General features: G+C 39.0%; 1 protein-coding gene across 4 annotated transcripts in view; it reads left to right on the forward strand.

The window, feature by feature from the left end:
* Positions 1-12,776, forward strand: part of LOC131551458 (transient receptor potential cation channel subfamily M member 4-like) — a 53,082-nt gene that overhangs the window by 13,337 nt on the left and 26,969 nt on the right. For all 4 annotated transcript variants that reach the window (XM_058794429.1, XM_058794431.1, XM_058794427.1 and 1 more), the window contains exons 8-13: positions 2,189-2,422; positions 2,804-2,900; positions 3,023-3,144; positions 4,227-4,460; positions 10,786-10,887; positions 10,995-11,123. In XM_058794429.1, coding sequence (XP_058650412.1) covers positions 2,189-2,422; positions 2,804-2,900; positions 3,023-3,144; positions 4,227-4,460; positions 10,786-10,887; positions 10,995-11,123 — 918 coding nt within the window. The remainder of the gene's footprint in view (positions 1-2,188; positions 2,423-2,803; positions 2,901-3,022; positions 3,145-4,226; positions 4,461-10,785; positions 10,888-10,994; positions 11,124-12,776) is intronic.

The raw sequence follows: 12,776 nt of genomic DNA on the forward strand, positions 1-12,776 counted from the left end.
TCTCTGCGCAGCCACGTTTTAGAAGTTTTAGGCCCTGCTTGAGAATCAAAAAAAGCATATACAGGCAAAACGAAATGAATACCCATGGCTCCTGATGATATAGGATATATTGAGGTCTTTTGAAATGAAATGATTGGTCTGTGCTAGAAACTGAACATTATTTAAAACATTATTGCCTGAGACAAATTTGGAAACTTCTAAAAGATTCCTATAATCCTAGGCTAAAATCTGTAGTCTTTGATCGCTGGTTTGACATGTTCACCAACATGTTCACCGTTTGGCGCACAGTCCTGCAGTCACTTCGACTCGAAATGAGTCAAAATACGGTCCTATGGTCCTATGATGCTGGCTTTTATCAACTCATTCGGCACACAGAACTCAGACAGGAGACTGACGATCTGGTACAATGTGCATTTGTGAACTTTTGAATGAAAGATGATGACGTATATTCACTTCATATGTGTTAGCCATATTTCATATCATTATTGGGTGCTCCAGTAATATATCTGTGTATGTGACATTGCGTGAACCAGTTTGGGGAAAAGAATCGGGGGCCGGATTCATGGTAAGAAATAAGTTAAGAAATTTCTTAAGATAAAGACCACGAAGTTCGTAAGAATGTTCTTAAGTGCAATTCTTTGTGCAAATTCTCAAATATATTCTTAAGAAAATAACACTCTTTGAGTGAATACATGACACACTGATAAACTCGCACTTTGTCTTTTTGCGCTTCCTGCAGATTACCCTAATAATCATAATAAGCACGCACACTATTTTCGTCGCAACTTTGCCTGGCGCTCAGCTTCACGTTTTTAATGCGGCGTGTTTTTGAACAGTTACTTTTAAATAGCCTGTCTTAAGCTGCAGCGTTTCGTTCATTTTTGTGCTGTGTTTTTGCGCTCTCATCTAAGTGAACGCTTCCGTTGTTGTGCCGAATTCTGCACCCTGCCAGATTATGGACTCCCTAGCATTGGTAGGTTTAGGAGTAGGTGTGGGGGAGGGGTTAGGATTAGGCAATCAGGTTGTGACTTCAACGAGGGGGTGCATAATCTGGCAGGAGTGCAGAATTCAGCACAACACAGGTATGCGTGTCCACGCTGCTACAGCAAACGCATCCTGTGTATCGGCGCATTCATATGCGCTTAATACTGCCAAAGATTGTTTATAAGATACAATAAAAGCGTCCAATTAAAGCTCCCTATCTGACTCATTTTTGTAGAGTTGCTACAGAGTTTTGAAGTCAGCAAAAATTAGCGTCACGCATAGGCTAATCATGACTGATCATTGTTTACATTATCAGTCATTGCTGTCACTTCAGAAAACTCGCACACATCCCTATTTAATAGTCCTACTATGTATTAGGCTATATGTAGCTAATGTTGTTGTAATGCTTAAATATAACAATTAATTTGAAATAACCTAATAAATTCATTAAATAATTCTTACTGTTTGGGATTTAAGACAAGTCTGGGGCTGTCCTAAATTTAAGAAGTTATTTACAATGATTTAAGAAGATTGTTTTCAAGAATTTGAATTCTTAAGTTTTGTCTTAAGAACAATCTTAAGAAAAAAGCTAAGAATATTCTTAAGAATGTTTTGGAAAACAAAACATTCTTAACTTTTTTCTTAAGTTAAAAAATAAGAAAATGGCAGTTAAGAAGAAATTTCTTCTTAAGAATGTTTTGTGAATCCAGCCCCTTATTCCTGAGGCTGTGGATTACAGGTAATAATGTCGTAAATACTGTAATTTTCACTTTCTTGCACAGACCAATTGTTTTGCTTCATATGACATCAATATATACTAGTCAACATTTGAAGTGGATCAAAACCTTTCATCAAAGTTGTCCTAAAACCTAAACCCAAAATACGTTCTTGTCTTAGGACAACTTTGAACTTTTTTAATCCACTTCAAATGTCGACTACTGTATATTGTCAGGAGTCACAGGTATCAATTTTGTCTTGTCTGTGTATGCTTTTTTGACTCTCAAATGCCGGTAGCCTCTAACTTGCCTTTTATGAATCACCGAGAACCATGGTTTCAGCTAAGAATTTTCTTTACTGTTCTACCGAAGAAAAAAACAAAACCTCACCTATATTTTGGACTGAGGGTGAGTAAATGGACAGCTATTTTTCATTTTTGAGCAAACTATCCCTTTAATTTTTCTCTTACCATGTTTCTTCATCTCAGGCATTAGAAATCTCTCTGAAGAATTCAATGCCCTGGTTGGTCCTGGCTAGTTCGGGTGGGCTTGCTAATCTTGTGAGCGACATTGTGGAGAACGTGCAATCTGCTCCGATGTCTTCGTTTGGAGGAGCAGAGAACGAGGAAGGGTCTCCCAACATCGAGCTTAGAGAACGAATAACCACGAAAGTAAAGAAACACTTTCCTTCAGAGCAAGACATGGACAAGCTTGTTGATAAGGTGAATGTCACACTCTGTACTTAATCAAACATAAATGACGATGAACGACAAATTGGTTTTCATTTTCACAGAGAGCCAATCTCTGTATAAAAATAAAATAATGATGCTGTCATCTTTCTAAAGTTATCCCCTGTAATTTGGCTCCAAATGTCGGGGGGAAATTGTCATTTTGAACCCCCTCTACAAAATAGTGGATTACTCTGTAAATTTTAAGCCATGATATTTAATATTTTGTCTTTTTCATTCACTAATGTGTTTAATTCACCAGAAAAGCAAAAAAAGTCATAATTTTTAGTTGGACCTCTGGTTAAGTTGACATGTCACAGGTACTTTTTTTAAGCACTGATTTTTATTTCTTGCTGCTTGGCTGGCTTCTCAAAGGTTTTAAGCATCTACCAGAACAAAGACCTCATCTCCATTTATCACGCTGAAGGAGTGGATGATTTTGACACTGTGATGCTTAAAGTGCTTGTTCAAGGTAGATTTAAACTGGTTGTTGCAGTGTTTGTGTCACTAACTTCTAACCTTTGCTGTCTACAGTGTACTTTGGTGTTTATATTTCTTTTCAATCTACAACATTTTGCTGTGTGTATGTGTTAGCGAGTAAACAGCGGGTTTCGGTGTCTACTAATCCCTATGTTGATGAGTTGAAGCTGGCTGTAACCTGGAACAGAGTGGACATTGCAAAGAGTGAACTCTTTAGTGGAAACATCGACTGGAAGGTACAGTAGAGAATTGTGAGAAATATTAAATTAGCTTCTGAAAAAGGGCAAGTTGTTGAGCGTTACTGTAGTTCAAACAGCACAGCATGGCACTAAAAGGGCCAAGGTCTTGGCTTTGATTCCCAGGATGAACTGATTAAATGTACACATTGAATGAAGTGTCACTTTGGATAAAAGCATCTGCCAAATTCATAAATGTGACCCTGGACCACAAAACCAGTCTCAAGTCGCTGGGGTATATTTGTAGCAATAGCCAAAAATACATTGTATGGGTCAAAATTATCAATTTTTCTTTTATGCCAAAAATCATTACGCTATTAAGTGAAGATCATGTTCCATAAAGATATTTAGTAAATTTCTTACTGTAAATGTATAGAAACCTTAATTTTTGATTAGTAATATGCATTGCTAAGAACTTCATTTGGACAACTTTAAAGGCGTTTTTCTCAGTATTTTGATTTTTTTTTTTGCACCCTCAGATTCCAGATTTTCAAATAGTTGTATCTCTGCCAAATATGGTCCTATCAAACTGACACTTAAGACTGGTTTTGTCGTCCAGGGTCACAAATGTGTATAGTGGCAAAACTGAAAGTGTCATTCACATAAATTATTTCATATACTTAATGTAAAAAAAAAAAAATATGTACGCTACTGTTCAAAAGGTTGGGGTCATTAAAAAGAAATTAATATTTTTATTCCGCAAGGACACATTAAATTGATCAAAAGTGGCAGTAAAGACTTGTTGCAAAACATTTCAATTTCTTTGTTCTTTTGAACCTTCCATTAATAAAAGAATCCTGAAAACATCACTGTTTCCACAAAAATATTAAGCTGCACACCAATATTAATAAGCAGAAGTTTTTAACAATGGATAATAATGTATCAATTGATAAAAATCAGAATGATTTCTGAAGGTTCATGTGACACTGAAGAAATGATGCACCACAGGAATAAATTACACTTTTTAAATTATATTCAAATAGAAAACCGTTATTCTAAATTGTAGTAATATTTCATGAACTACTGATCTGTTATGCGTTATGTAATGTGAATGATTAAAGTTGTTATATTTTGACATACAGTACGAAGATCTTGAAGAATCCATGACTGATGCCCTGGAGAACGATAAACCCCAGTTTGTGCGTCTCTTCATTGACAATGGTCTGAGCATTGTGAGCTACCTGACTTATGGCCGACTGGAGGGTCTTTACGACTCCATCTCTAAAACCTCCCAGGCTGGCATGCTGCTGCAGCATCTCCTGGAAGAGCGCATAAACGAGTCCAATGATCGCACGTGCCAAGTCAGCCTTTATGAGGTGAGATCTGGAAATTGACAAATATCGGCAGGTTAATTAGTCTGTCACCAATAGTAACAGCCACGTGCAGGCAGTTTCCTGATTATTTACATCTCCAGGTCATCTAAGATGTACAAGACTTCTTTTCAGCTGAAGATAAATGAACGTTTTAGAAGAAAAGATTCCAGGATTTTTCTCCATATGAACATGGCTCAATGGAGATAATTTTTGATTGTCCAAAATCCATAATCAGGCAGCTTCAAAGTAATCCACATGACCCAAGCCATCAAATATGAGTCTTCTTTTTAAAATCATCCCACATACTTGGTTTGGACTGTTTTACAGTGTGTCGGGTGCTTAATATGTAGAATTTGCATATTCCTCTTGTCAGCAATGGGTGGTTCTTGCCGGGACAGATCAATTCGCTAGAGAAGACCTTCATTTGTCAGTTTGGGTTTACTTTGGATTACTTTGAAGTAGGCTTGGGCGGTATCCAAAATTTGATACCGTCAAACCTCCTCCTTGTTTTACCTCGGTATACGGTATTACCGTGAATAATAAAAAAATTATGACATAAGGCTTAGACAGTGTCACCAAACTGTTGGCTTGTGCCTAAACCGTTCAGAAACTGAATACCAAACACTAATACTGAAACAATAACAAAATAACATGCACAACAATATTAACAACTTTTATTAGCAACAAATAGCAGTTTATAAAAAAGTGCAAATACAACAGTCAAACAACAATTAAATTAACATAAACATCCAGAACAGTTTTTGCTCAGAGATGCGCACACAAATCAATTAAATTAAATCACACAGCCTGAACAACTTTTAATAACAAAGAGCAGCTTATAAAAAAAGTGCAAATAGACCCACAACAGTCAACCAGAGTTGAATTAACATAAACCTCAATATTATAAAAAGTATTGCAAAGCAATAGGCCTAAATAAAAACTTTTTAAAAAACTTTCCAGTCGTCTTTCCAATATTGTTTTTAATGAAAACCAAATAAAAATACCTGAATCAATTAAATAAATAAAAATAAACACGAATGGCAAGTGGCATCAAATCTAGTCAAGATTTTTCGCTAGAAAAACCAGCATCTTTACTTTGTCCGGCTTTAACAGGGCACGTTGTGGACCGACAACTTTACCTGCGGTGCTGAAAACCCGCTCCTATGGTGTGCTTGTGGCACAGACGCACAGGTACTTTCGTGCCACTCGCGACATCTAGGGAAAACGCCCGGCAGCATTTTTTCACCAGAGAAGTGGGTCCTCGTCTCCTTGAGTAACTGGCTCCAAACAGTAGGCTGTTATTTCAGCTCCGACCCGGTCCTCTATGGTGCCGATGCCGACGGGACCTGCCATTGCATCAGCTTTTTTTTGCAGCATACTTCCCAGAGTCATCTTTTTTCGTGAGGGTTCGGGTTGCGCCTCTCCCTCTTCCACTCTGATGGCCACTGGACCTGCTGCCTCTAAGCTCATGATCTCAGCCTGTAATTCAGCCTTGGTCTCAGCCAATGCGTTGTCATCCGTCTCATATCCTCCACGGTAACGAGGGTCGAGGAAAGTGCATTTTCGTATTATTTTGCACACTGAATCGGATTCATACTTAGCCTCCAGTTTTGTTAGAATTCCAGTTTTGATTGACTTTGTTAGCTGGAGGTCATTTTCTGACGCAGCCAACACATTGTCCCTGCAGAGCTGTAGTATGGGTAGGATACAGGAACTGGTCACATAATTTTCTCCTGACAAAATATCAGTGAAGTCACCGACTGGTTTCAGTGCTTCGTGAACAACTTTCAAGACGTCCATGTCCTGCCAGGTCAGGGACAGGCTGCTCCTCCTGTCATCAGACAGGACGTGTCTGATCGCTTGGGCCTGCTCGAGGATGCGCTCCACCATTGCCAGTTTGGAGCCCCAGCGAGTTGCGCAGTCCTGCCGATGGATGGATGAATTAATTAATGAATGATGAATAAATGATTAAATGAATAAATAGGCATAAATAAACTAATGAATGAATAAATAGGCCTAAATAAACGAATGAATGCATAAATAAATAAGTCCATTAATGTATATTATTCCATTTGGTCAAATTTGCATGCACATTTTTTTAAAATAAGTCCCTTATGCGCATCAAGCTTGCATTTATTTGATAAAAAACACAGAAAAAAAAATTACAATTTAAAAAATGGCTTTCTTTTTTAATATAGCCTACTTTTAAATATAATTTATTTATGTGATGCAAAGAAAGCATATATACAGTATATGCCCCTTTTTTTACATTTGAGCCCCTGCCCCTGAGGAACTCTCTGCACATTTTATGCTTACCGTTATGAGACTATGTTTTGGGAGTCCCAAGTCCACTTGCTTCTTGTGGAGTTCATGCTTACGTTGCCAGCTGTGTGAAAAGGCCCCGACAATATTACGGCATAGTCCGAGGGCGCGCTCAGTTTTTTGCCTCTGGTCATGCAATCCATTTGTGACAGCAAAGTTTAGATTGTGACCGAAGCAGTTAAGCCACGGCCAATGCAGGGACCTGATTGCGGCATAAATGTTGGCAGCGTTGTCAGTGGTTATGGCTGAAAGTTTTTTCTCGTCAAGTTGCCATTCCTGAAGTGCAGCTCTGAGCGCAGCAGCAAGATTGTCCGCCGTATGACTCTCAGGAAAATACATAGTTTGGAGGCATTTGGATTCAAGTTTCCAGTCAGGTGTAATAGTGTGGCCAGTCAGGGACATATATGGTGTCATGTTAACTGACGACCATATGTCAGTTGTTAAGGAATAACTGTCTGCCGCTGACAGCAGCACTTGAACATGGTCTCTAACTTTACTATATAAATGTGGGACGGCTGTTTGTGAGAAATGTTTCCGTCCAGGCAGCTCGTACTGGGCATCTAGGACCTTTACCATGTCCTTAAAGGACTTTATTTCCACTGTGTGGAAAGAGACCATTTCCTTCGTCAAGTATTTTGTCACTGCATCAGTACAGGTTTTCCAACGGACACTGTCCCTTTTGTACTTTGTTGTTTTCCCGAAGGCCCCCATTATCGTCGGCTGTGTACTGGCGGTGGACCTAGATGTTGTTGGTCCTGCATCGGGAGGCGTTGAAACTGTTGCACTGAGTGAACTCGGGTCCATCCTCACAGCAGTGAGTGGATGGTGGTTTCGTATATGCGACCTTAGGTTCGAGGTATTTCCATCTCTCGCGGTCACCTTTTTGTTGCACAATTTGCAAATTGCCTTGTCCGTATTTACCGCCTCTCCCTTCTCGTTCGGTCGAAACCCGAAAATACTGCCAAACTGCAGAAGTTGTGTTATTTTTCGAGACCAGGTCACTTGGTGCGCGACTCGCCATCTTTCCCCCTCTCTCTCTTTCTCCTCCATGCTGTCACGTGATGACAACCAAGCATACGCATTTTTAGGCATTAAATAAATTATATTTAATATTTAATCCTTGTCTCCTATATAAGTGCATTGTTTTTTATGACGGTATAATGGTATTGAAACTGATACCGTTGCTATTTTTAGATCCTGCGGTATACCATATTACCGTATTACCGCCCAAGCCTACTTTGAAGTATTAGTTTTAAATAAAATAAAATTAAAGCTGCAGTCCGTAACTTTTTTTGGGGTTAAAAATGATCTGAAATCAGTATTTGAGCAAATACATAACCAGCCAGTGTTCAAAACTGTCACCTTCCTTTAGCCCGATTCACAACGGTTAGATTATAATAAATGTTTTATAATTTGAGTGGTACGGGTAGGTTTTCGCGGGAAATTCGAGCATGCTGCTGCATCACGTCTGTAAACAAAGAAGTTGTCTCAGCTAGTATGCTATCGCATGTGAGGATCCTGCAGGTGGCAGACCGTTTATAGCCTTTTCTCACAGCAGCTAGAATAATTAAATGTATCATTTTGAGGGTGGATTGTAATCCAGAAAGGATTGTGCGTTTATGAAACACATGTGAATGAAATTAAATTATATTCCATTTTAATGAGTCAAATAAGTATTTGATCCCCTATCAATCAGCAAGATTTCTGGCTCCCAGGTGTCTTTTATACAGGTAAGGAGCTGAGATTAGGAGCACTCTCTTAAAGGAAGTGCTCCTAATCTCAGTTTGTTACCTGTATAAAAGACATCTATTCACAGAAGCAATCAATCAGATTCCAAACTCTCCATCATGGCCAAGACCAAAGAGCTGTCCAAGGATGTCAGGGACAAGATTGTAGACCTACACAAGGCTGGAATGGGCTACAAGACCGTCGCCAAGCAGCTTGGTGAGAAGGTGACAACAGTTGGTGTGATTATTCGCAAATGGAAGAAACTGTCAATCTCCCTCGAACTGGGGCTCCATGCAAGATCTCACCTCGTGGAGTTTCAATGATCATGAGGACAGTGAGGAATCGACCCAAAACTACACGGGAGGATCTTGTCAATGATCTCAAGGCAGCTGGGACCATAGTCACCAAGAAAACAATTGGTAACACACTACGCTGTGAAGGACTGAAATCCTGCAGCACCCGCAAGGTCCTCCTGCTCAAGAAAGCACATGTACAGGCCCGTATGATGTTTTCCAATGAACATCTGAATGATTCAGAGGAGAACTGGCTGAAAGTGTTGTGGTCAGATGAGACCAAAATCCAGCTCTTTGGCATCAACTCAACTCACCGTGTTTGGAGGAGGAGGAGGAATGCTGCCTTTGACCCAAAGAACACCATCCCCACCGTCAAACGTGGAGGTGGAAACATTATGCTTTGGGGGTGTTTTTCTGCTAAGGGGACAGGACAACTGCACCACATCAATGGGTCGTGGATGGGTATTCCAGCATGACAATGATCCAAAACACACAGCCAAGGCAACGAAGGAGTGGCTCAAGAAGCACATTAATGTCCTGGAGTGGCCTAGCCAGTCTCCAGACCTTAATCCCATAGAAAATCTGTGAAGAGAGCTGAAGGTTTGAGTTGCCAAACGTCAACTTCGAAACCTTAATGACTTGGAGAGGATCTGCAAAGAGGAGTGGGGCAAAATCCCTCCTGAGATGTGTGCAAACATGATGACCAACTACAAGAAACGTCTGACCTCTGTGATTGCCAACAAAGGTTTTGCCACCAAGTACTAAGTCATGTTTTGCGAAGAGGTCAAATACTTATTTGACTCATTAAAATAAACCTAACATTAAAATTATAGACTGATCACCTCTTTGTCAGTGGGCAAACATACAAAATCAGCAGGGGATAAAAAATTTTTCCCCACTGTATGGTGAAAATTCTTATTGGGTCATATACTTCAAGACGTAGGCTACAATCTGTGCTTCCTAAGTATAGTATCCACACCGGTGCGGTGACTGACAGACTGACACATACCCTCCAAACATTAGATTCATCCGTGCTGGAGCCGTGCTGCTGCACAACCCCACGCATGGAAGATAATTCCGCACAGAGCTGCAATTGCAGGTTTTCAAACAGAGATGGCGACAACGAGGCAGAACTTACAGACTGCAGCTTTAAATTAACTTGACCTTCAAGGGGGGCAGGGGGGTGCCCCTAATATAATGGCAGGGGAAACACTGATCTTGGTTGACCTGAGGGCGAGTAAATGGAGTAAATATTCAGGAAACTTCATTTTTGTGTGAACTGTTCCTTTAAAGGGATAGTTTTAAACTTTTAACCCCAAAATGAAAATTTCCATTTACTCGCCCTCAAGTCATTTCGTACCTGTGAGACTTCTGTTCGTCTTCAGAACACAAATGCAAAAGCATGTTTTGGTTTCCACAATGACCAGTGAGATTTGTTCTTGCGCATCGGTGTTCACTGATCAATGTTTACTGTAGATAAAGCCTAAATTCAATCTGTTCATGATAAGCAATCGGGTTGCTTTAGTAAATTTGGACTAAACAGTTAAATTCATATGGATTTGTTTGAGAATCTCTTTATGAATGCATTGAAATGTCATAGAGGTAGTTGGATATCAGTAGAAGGATAGAAATTTCTCAGATTTCATTAAAAATATCTTCATTTTCATTTGGGTGAATTATGCCTTTAAGAAAACTCCTAACGTGCTGTTTAACATGTTATATTCACATTCTGGGCTCATCTGCTTGTCTGTATAAAGTATGCGTCATAAGTAAGGCGTGTCCTGAATCTTATTTGGACCCATTAAGCGTTTTAGAATGTCCTGCTGCTTTTAGTGAGAGTTTATCTAAATATTCGTGGCTTAAAACAGATAGAATTGATTAGAGAGCTGCAGTTCTATGGATGTTTTGCGCACCAGTCATGTGAGTGAAAACCGTGACTGAATATGTGCTGTTGTAAGTGTCAACCATTTCTCGTCCTACTGTAGGTGAGTCAGCTGCTGGAGGATCTTTTGGGAGAGGTGTGCCAGCCCTTCTACAGGTCTGTTCTGCAGGTGGAAGCAACATCTACCAAAAGAAAAGCTTTGAAGGTACCAGACCTCACTTTAGTTCTTGTATAAATTGATTATACATTTTTTGCATTATCCGCTCAGTACCTAAAAATGAAATGCTGTTGTCTTTGGATACCACCCTTCAGAAAGCATGCAAGGTCCTGAAGGAAGAGTGCATTTATCGAAAAAACATGTGTCGGCACCCATGGCTAGGTCTCTTCCTCTGGTCGGTGCTGCAGAACCGTGGTGAAATGGCGATCTTCTGCTGGGAAATGGTATCATGCTTCTGATGAGTTGCTGTAGTTATTGTCCAGTTGTTAGGGATGTGCAATATATCGGTTATAGGCAGATTTAAAAAAAATTTTAATTTTTTTTTTAAATTGTATCATTATTGATTGATATTGGATGTTTAATTGATCAAACTCATTTCCCTTGTTTTTATATTTAGATTACATTTGAACACAGTTAATCTTCAAATAAATAAAAATAATTAAATAACTGTACGACGAACAAATATACACTTTCCATACATTGCTGCTGTGATTGTCATTTGTCGCGAAATGTAAACTGTATTGTTGCACTGCTATATTATATTACCATATCTCAACGTATATATAACTTGTATAGCAAGAGAGAGAGAATTTTTCAGCCATTTATAAGAGATTATGAAGTTAGGAAATTTACCGTATTGACCCGAATATAAGATGACCCTGACTATAAGACGACCCCCCTTTTTCCAGATGTACCTTTTGGAAAAATACTTTTTGAAAACCAAATCTTTTTTTTTTCCCTCAGTAAAACACATTTTCTCTTCAATTATTTTCATATTGCATATTTTTCCTATTTTAACTTTTATTTTGAAAGTATGGTAAATGCTGGTAAAATTTACCAACAATCACATTTTAAAATATAACTGCAAGCAGCAATTACGGAGCCAAGCACTACAGAAGCAAGCATCAGACCAACTGCATCCATGAGTAATTGAAGCCATTTTAAGATTATTGTAGTACAAATGGCTGAAAAATAATTTAAAACAACTAGTAATATGATTGAATGACTTTTCAATTGTGACCAATAGGTGGCACCATTATCAAATCGACGTGGTATGTTCTGTGTGAGGTGACAATGGCACACACAAAGTTTGGTGTCAATATTCCAAAGCATTGCAGAGATACAGCCTCAAGTGTCATTTTGGCATCATGCCTCAAATTCGTTGCTGTGATTATGCGAAAATGGTTTTGTCTGCCAACACAAAATCCATAACGTTTTGTCAGCATAGTCTGAAGATGATATGATTCGATTTTGGTGAAAATCGGACAAACGGTTGAGGAGTTCGAAAAAGTAGGTTTTCAACATAAATCAAAATGGCGGAAAGGAGGTTAGGCTTTCTATGACATAATTGGTATGTATGTTGTCGGCATGACCCAAGGAATAATTTGAGACAACAGGCGAATGCAATCAAAAGTTATTAGCATTTTTGGAAATTTCATTAATAATTAATGAATGGTTTATTACTCTTGACCAATAGGTGGGGCTGTCACCAAACTGATGTGGCGTGGTCAGTGTGAGGTGACAATGTCACATACAAAGTTTGGTGCGAATGTCAATTTTGCTGAGATACAGCCTCAGATGCAGTTTGGCATCTTTCCAGCAAATTCGTTGATGCGCTAAACGAAAACAGGTTCGACTATCGACACATAATCCATAACTTTTTGCCAGCATGATCTGAAGATGATCAGAGTCAAATTTGGTGAAAATCAGACTAACGTTCTAGGAGGAGTTCAAAAAAGTAGGTTTTCAACATGAATCAATGTTCTCGGCATGAACCAAGGAATCTATCAACATCAGTTTGATTATAATAGGCTAATGTAAGCTAAAGTTATTAGCGTTTTTAGAACTTTCATAATAACTTTTGACCACAAGGTGGC

The sequence above is a fragment of the Onychostoma macrolepis genome, chromosome 12 (genome assembly GCF_012432095.1).
Source record: "Onychostoma macrolepis isolate SWU-2019 chromosome 12, ASM1243209v1, whole genome shotgun sequence".
Lineage (NCBI taxonomy): Eukaryota > Metazoa > Chordata > Actinopteri > Cypriniformes > Cyprinidae > Onychostoma > Onychostoma macrolepis.